This window comes from Nestor notabilis, unplaced genomic scaffold (assembly GCF_000696875.1).
Source record: "Nestor notabilis isolate BGI_N333 unplaced genomic scaffold, ASM69687v1 scaffold13797, whole genome shotgun sequence".
Lineage (NCBI taxonomy): Eukaryota > Metazoa > Chordata > Aves > Psittaciformes > Psittacidae > Nestor > Nestor notabilis.
Window position 1 is genome coordinate 9,143 of NW_009935231.1, and position 6,474 is coordinate 15,616.

Genomic DNA, 6,474 nt, shown 5'->3' on the forward strand with positions numbered 1-6,474 from the left:
CCTGCTGACGGTGCCCGAGGAGTACATGGAGAGCTTCCTCCAGGCCCTGGGTGCCCAGCTCACCAGCTACGGGGTGAGCACACAGGGGATGCTTTGGGGGGGGATTGTGGAGCTGTGGGCCCCCAAAACTCATGTGGCATCTACAGAGCATGGTACTGTGGGTATGTCAGGGAAGGATGAGGCAACATGGCACTGCCAAGGGATAAAGTGTTACCCCCACATATGGGGGCATCTCTGACAGTGGGTGCTGTCCTGGCCGTAACCTCCTCTTCACCCTCTCTCTGCAGTATGCAGTTGACTGCAATGAGGTCCAGAACATGCCCACAATCACCTTTGTCATCAACGGAGCTCAGCTCCCACTGAACCCCTCTGCCTACATCTTGAACGTATGTATTAGCGTAGCAGCTCCATCCTGCCGAGTCCGTAAGGGCCAGGACAGGAGCTGGTGCTTCCCTGCATCCCACCCAGCAGGGTCCTGCTGCTTGTCTGAGGCCCTAACTCCAGTTATTCCTCTCTTACAGGACAACGGCTACTGCACTGTGGGGGTCGAGGTCACCTACGTGCCTTCCCAGAACGGGCAGCCACTCTGGATCCTGGGGGATGTCTTCCTCAAGGAGTATTACACCGTCTTCGACATGGAGAAAAACCTCATCGGCTTTGCCCCATCGCTGTAGAGGAGCAGAGCTGCAAAATCCAACCCCATTCCCGGCCAACACACCTCAGCCAGCATTCCCAGAGCACTGCGGGGTTCCTATGGACCTTGGCGCTCCTTTCTGTGCCCGCACAGCTCCCTGTCCCTCTTGGATTTCTGTGTTCCCACAGTCTCCTGTTACAAATAAACCTCAACATCCCCAATCATCTCCCGCTTTTGTCCTTGTACTCAATGAGGGGCAAGCCCAGAATTAGAGTCCTGAGCCTGATTCCTGCAGGGCTTCGCTTTGCAGGTGAGAAGCACCACTGCAGCGGATCAGGGCACCAAAACATCAGTGGGGTTGGTCTCAGACACCAACCATAGCCCCGGGGATGGGGATTCCTTATAAAGCCAGTTCTGCTTTGTGCTACTGGGCACTGGTGTGTGTCTGGAAAGGCCATGGAGGTCCCTAACCTTCATCCTCCTCCAGCCACTGCTTGCTGCAGCGAGGCTGATGCTCCCCAGCTCCTGCCCAGGCAAATACAGACTAAGCTGGTGGCGGTGGACGTTGCTTTGCCTGCTGTTTGTGGTGACCTTGGTGATGCTGTCCTGTCTGGTGGGTCCCCACCTCCATCCCTCTTGCTGGCATTGGGGAAACCTCGTCAGAGGTGCGTGTGGGCAGGCACTGATCTTCCTTGTAGCTGGGTAAGGTCCTGTGATTAAGGCAAAGTGGGAATATGAGACCAGTTTAGGTTCGCCATGACATCCAATGACCCCTAAACCCTAAGTGGGGCTATTCAGGTAAAGCAATAGCCAGAGTATCAGGAATGGTCTGTGGCTGAAGGGGACGGGGAGCACCTTGGCCAGGGAGGGCTCGAGTAACACCAGTCTTTCCTGGGATCCAGCCTCCTTTCTGGGAAGCTCTTTACCGCTGGAGCTCATTATCAGATGTATTAATAGCTCTGTCATTTCACCAGAGAAAGGACATAAACTCCTCCGTGCTTTGTGTCAAAATATTGACACAGCCTGAGCATGGAAAGACAGGGATGGGATGTGTGGATCTGGGATGTGGGAGTTTCTCCCTCTGAAGCTGGGGGGTTCTGAGCTGAAGCTGCTCTGGCAACAGCAGTGGCACGAAGGTACAGAAGAAGGTTGACTATGTTCCTGGTGGTCTTTGCTCTTCCCTTTGCTCCCTGCAGGATCCATCCAAGCAAAGGCAGATCTATTAGGATGCGATGGAGGAGGAAGGGGTGCAGGGGGGTTTCCTGAGCTGCTGCAGGCTCGAAGCACTGGTCCGACCCCAAAGTGTGGATGGAAGCAGCGTGGCTCTCCTGGGGTCCATCCCTGCTGCTAGCAGGGACTGGGGAGTCTGCAGGAGCCCTGCATCGCAGGGCAGCGGGGCGGCTCCTGCCTACCCGGAACACCAGCATCATGAATTTCCACTTACCACAAAGGGTGTGTTTTGCCTTTGTTTTCTGGAACGAACAAGCTGGTGCTTGAAGGCAAGAGAAAATACTTTAACTTCTTGATAACAGAGTAATTTTGCTTTTTATCAGATGTCACATATTTGATCTCGATATCAGAGGCACTGGACGATTAGTGACTGAATAGCTGGGTAAAGAAGGGAAATGAGGGCGGCTGCAGTGACAAACACTGCGAGCACTGGTGTGGGTGGGTACAGCGATAGGGGAAAGGGGTGTCTCGAGCAGGGACTGGGCACGGCTCCTGGTTATATACACCCTGTCCTGGCCGAGGTGGTGCAGGAGCTGCCATGGAGCCACTGGCACCCAGGGCCATGAGGTGGCTGGTGCTGGCGCTGCTCTGCCTCCAGCTTGGGCAGGGGACGGTGAGGTGAGCCCAGGGTGGGTGCCAGGGTGCAGGGTCTGGTCTCATGTGGATGGATCCACTCAGCATCTCGCTGTCATCTCCATCCCGCACAGGATCCCCCTGAGGAAAGGCAGGTCCATTCAGGAGGTGATGAGGGACAAGGGGGTGCCGGAGGGTTTCCTGAAGGATCTCAGAGGGGACCCTGGTAGGAAATACCAGCTCAGTAACGCTGTGGCTTATGAACCGCTAGCGAACTACCTGGATGTGAGTATTGAAGCTTCTCCTTCCCCCTCTGAGCCACATGGCGCTGGTGTTCGGGAATGTCCTCCTCCTTTCCCGGCTGCTGCAGGAAGATCCAGCTCAGCTCCCTCCTGAGTCGAGGGGTTGCGCTGGGTGTAGGCAGGAGTTCTGCTGTCTCTGTAGCCTGGCTCTGAAGGCTGGGTGATGTCGGGACACAAGCAGGAGGCAGCCCATCTCATCCTGAATTGGTTTCCCTTCTCAGAAGAAGCAGATCTTGATGGTCATAGAAGATCTGCTACTCCCAGCCTTGCTGCAGTCTTTGTATTGCAGGCAAATCACTGCCTCTTTCTGTGCTTCAGCTGCCCCGGATGCACTCAAGGACCATGAACCCTTCCAGACTCGGAGCAGTTTGGGTTTCTCAGCTAGCAGAAGGCAGAGAGCTGAAAACTCTCATTCAAAAGACCAGGCAGCAACAGAAATCCACAAACTCTCTTGTTCACAGACCTACTACTTCGGGGAGATCAGCATCGGGACCCCTCCGCAGCATTTCCTGGTGCTTTTTGACACCGGCTCTGCCAACCTTTGGGTGCCCTCCACCTACTGCCAGACCCCAGCCTGTGGTGAGTGTCTTTTGGGATACAGCAGTGCCAGGGCCAGGCATCCCCTGCATGTAGTGGACTGGAGCTATGACGGGGAATTCAGTGAGAGCCGATGGGGTTTGGGGTTTGTTCTCTGCCCAGTACCACTGGTGGGGCTGGATTTGGATGGCCCTTTCTCAATGAAGCCCTTGCTGGGGACTGGGATGCTGGTCTGAGGGCAGGATGTGACGTGGGGGCTTCTCTCCATGCAGTGGATCATGCCAGGTTCAACAGCAGCCTGTCAACCACCTTCTCGGGCATCAACGAGACCTACACCCTGAGCTATGGGTTTGGTGACCTGTCGGTGGTGTTGGGGTATGACACTGTGACAGTAAGTGACTTGTACGTGTGCATCCCGGGTAAGACGTGGCTGCGGTTGTGACCCATCTCATTTGGTTAAAAAATGTAGGGGGCAGCTGAAAGTACCGAACTTCTTGGTTTGATGCCTGAATATTAGTGAATATTAGTGCCTGAATCTCTCATTTTTTGGCATAAATTTACTCAGAGACTGGGATCTACAAACCAGCTCAGCCTGAGCCACTGGGCTTTTCGTCACTGCTTGGAGTTAATGGATATCTTTGGCCATAGGTGTTTGCGTTTTACACCAATGGCTGAGCTTTGTCATTACAGGACATAAGAAATGAGACCTGCATGAGTGAAAATGTGATTTTAAACTAATTTAACCAAGTCAAACAATTTTGGGGGGTATTTTTACAGAATAATAAGGGTGATGGGACAAAGACTATGAGGCATCTCCCAGCATCTTTCCTCTCCCTTTAGATCCAGGACATTGTCATCAGTAACCAGGAGTTTGGCCTGAGCCTGGATGAACCCACCAGACCCTTTTACTACCAGGACTTTGATGGGATTTTGGGCATGGCTTACTCAGGTGTTGGCATCCCAGGTTACAACACGCTGATGCAGAACATGCTGCAGCAGAGCCAGCTCACTGAGCCCATCTTCAGCTTCTACTACTCACGGTGAGACCTCTGACCACAGGTCTCTCTCTTCCATAGGCACAGCCTGGATCTGTCCTTTCCCTATTCCCTCTCCATCCACATGTTTCCCCCTCCTTTGCGCTACACAGCTTTCTCCTGAGCATCCTGCCTGAACTTTGGGGTTAATTTTGTGTCTTTCCAGCAACCCAACCTATAGTTATGGTGGGGAAGTCATACTCGGAGGGGTTGACCCCCAGCTGTACTCCGGGGAGGTTTTATGGGCTCCTGTGGTCCAGAAACCGTACTGGAAGATCGATATTGAGGAGTAAGTGCTGTACCATGGCTCAGAGTGGGTCTTGGAGTAAGGGGAGCCTTTTCTGATGCCTTTGCTGCTGCTCTCTCCAGGTTCTCCATCGGGCTGTCAGCCACCGGCTGGTGCAGCCAAGGCTGTCACGGCATTGTGGACACAGGGACGTTTCTGCTGACCGTGCCAGGACAATTCCTGTCAGCATTCCTGCAGGCACTGGGTGCGGAGGCGAGCAACTATGGGGTATGTGGGAAAGATGCCATTCACCTTCCTGAGGGGCTGATGAATGCCATGGGATGAGGAAGCTTTTGTTGGCAATGCTGAGCTGTGGAGGGCTCCCAGCATCTCTGCCCCTCTTTGCTTCTTTTGCAGTTCGTTGTCAACTGCAGCGATGTCCCGAGCCTGCCCACCCTCTACTTTGCCATCAGTGGATCCCAGTTACCGCTGCCTCCCTCTGTCTATGTCTTAAACGTATGTGTGATTCATATCATTCCCAATATGTGTTTGCCATCATGGGGCAGTTCTGCCCAGGAGAAAGTCAGAGTTTATTGTCAAAGGCAGAGGCACCCAGCAGCCCGAGTCCTGTATTTCCCAGCACCCGGTTTCACAGTGCTTTTGTATCCCTGTACGTGACTGTAAGGAGGGTTTAATCCCAGCCAAAGCAGCCACGAAGGCCTGGGCAGCATCACCCCCCGCCCCAGACCTCACTAGTACTGAAATTTGCTCCTTTTCCCCCCTACAGAATGATGGTTTCTGCACTGTTGGGGTTGAGAGCACGTACGTTCCCTCTGACAGTGGGCAGCCACTCTGGATCCTTGGCAACCTCTTCCTCCGGCAGTATTACTCCATCTTTGACATGGGCAACAACAGGGTTGGCTTTGCCCTGTCAGCTTAGGGATGCTGAGCATCACCTGGGGGCTATTTGCCCCTGCAACACCTTGTCCTCCCTTGGACCCGCGTGTGGTGATGAGTAGTCTCCAAATCTCCTGTACTGAATAAAGAGCTGCAAATGTAACTGCCTTGTGTCTCAGCTGAGCAGGATCTGGCATAGCTCTTAGTAAAACAAAGTCTGAGATGATGCTTGCTGTTTCCAGGCACTGCCTGGGCTTCCAGATGTGAAAGGAGCCTTTGAATATGCAGCAATGACCAGTTTGGGATCACCTTTTTGGTTGGGAACCAGGTCCCTCAAGGGACTGGCTGGGAAAGCAGGATGACTGGAAGAGATTCAGGCTGCACCATATGCTGAGCCACAGCTTGGGGACCCCAGGGCTGAGCCAACACGGTCGCTGGAGGCTTCAGGAACCAGTTCAGAGCAGGATGTGCAGAGACAAGGAACTGCGTGTGAACAGCTCCCGAGTCATTAGGTTTGGGGCAATTGCCCACACATATTTGCAAATAAATTAGGGATTGGGAAGAGCCGGGCTGAGGAAAACGCCCTGGTTTTGTTATTGAGGGGTAGCTCTCTTCATCGCTGCGGCTGCAAAGGATGGGCAATGAGAAGGAAGGAGTGGCATGTCTAGGACTGAATGTGACCAAAGCTTGGGGTGTCTGGATCCCCCCCAAGAGGAGCTGCTGGACGCAGTGTCAGGTTGGGCCAGACCCAAGAAGCTGGTCCTCAAGGTCTGGCATGGGAGATGCATCACCAAAGGGCTCCATCACCCATTGTCCAACACCCATCTCCCAGTCAGATGACAGTCACCCTGCTGGTGCCTGTGACCACCCATTAAACTGGCTCTTTGCAGCCAAATCTGCCACAGAGGGTCGAGAGCAAAATGCCATCCTGCTGCCATGGGGAGCCCGGTGGCAGGGTCACCCTTTGCCCTGGGTGCAGTGGGTGCTGCGGCCTCGGCTGGGCAGGGAGTCCTCACCTGATCCCATGTCCATGCTATGGGA

General features: G+C 54.1%; 2 protein-coding genes across 3 annotated transcripts in view; both read left to right on the top strand.

Moving 5' to 3' along the window:
- LOC104408215 (gastricsin-like) overlaps positions 1–674 on the top strand; it is a 3,510-nt gene extending 2,836 nt beyond the window's left edge. The window contains exons 7-9 of the mRNA XM_010017746.1: positions 1–73; positions 288–386; positions 522–674. The exon at positions 1–73 is cut by the window's left edge and continues 60 nt beyond it. Of these exons, the coding sequence (XP_010016048.1) occupies positions 1–73; positions 288–386; positions 522–674 (325 nt within the window). The remainder of the gene's footprint in view (positions 74–287; positions 387–521) is intronic.
- Positions 675–2,426: 1,752 nt separating this feature from the next.
- On the top strand, positions 2,427–5,476 carry LOC104408214 (gastricsin-like). 2 transcript variants are annotated; one of them, XM_010017744.1, is made up of 9 exons: positions 2,427–2,482; positions 2,572–2,722; positions 3,201–3,318; positions 3,549–3,667; positions 4,117–4,316; positions 4,477–4,599; positions 4,680–4,824; positions 4,954–5,052; positions 5,324–5,476. In XM_010017744.1, exons 1-9 carry the CDS (start codon positions 2,427–2,429, stop codon positions 5,474–5,476), a joined length of 1,164 nt encoding a protein of 387 aa, XP_010016046.1. The 2 variants fall into 2 exon arrangements, with proteins under 2 accessions (XP_010016046.1, XP_010016047.1); XM_010017745.1 differs by having other exon boundaries at positions 4,492–4,599.
- Positions 5,477–6,474: the final 998 nt, after the last annotated feature.

Bases quoted from the DNA above. Each gene is read 5' to 3' on its own strand.
- LOC104408214 (XM_010017744.1), top strand. From the start codon at position 2,427: ATGAGGTGGCTGGTGCTGGCGCTGCTCTGCCTCCAGCTTGGGCAGGGG. The intron at 3,668-4,116 runs GTAAGTGACTTG...CTCTCCCTTTAG, and splicing joins TGGGGTATGACACTGTGACA to ATCCAGGACATTGTCATCAG. The intron at 5,053-5,323 runs GTATGTGTGATT...TCCCCCCTACAG, and splicing joins CCTCTGTCTATGTCTTAAAC to AATGATGGTTTCTGCACTGT.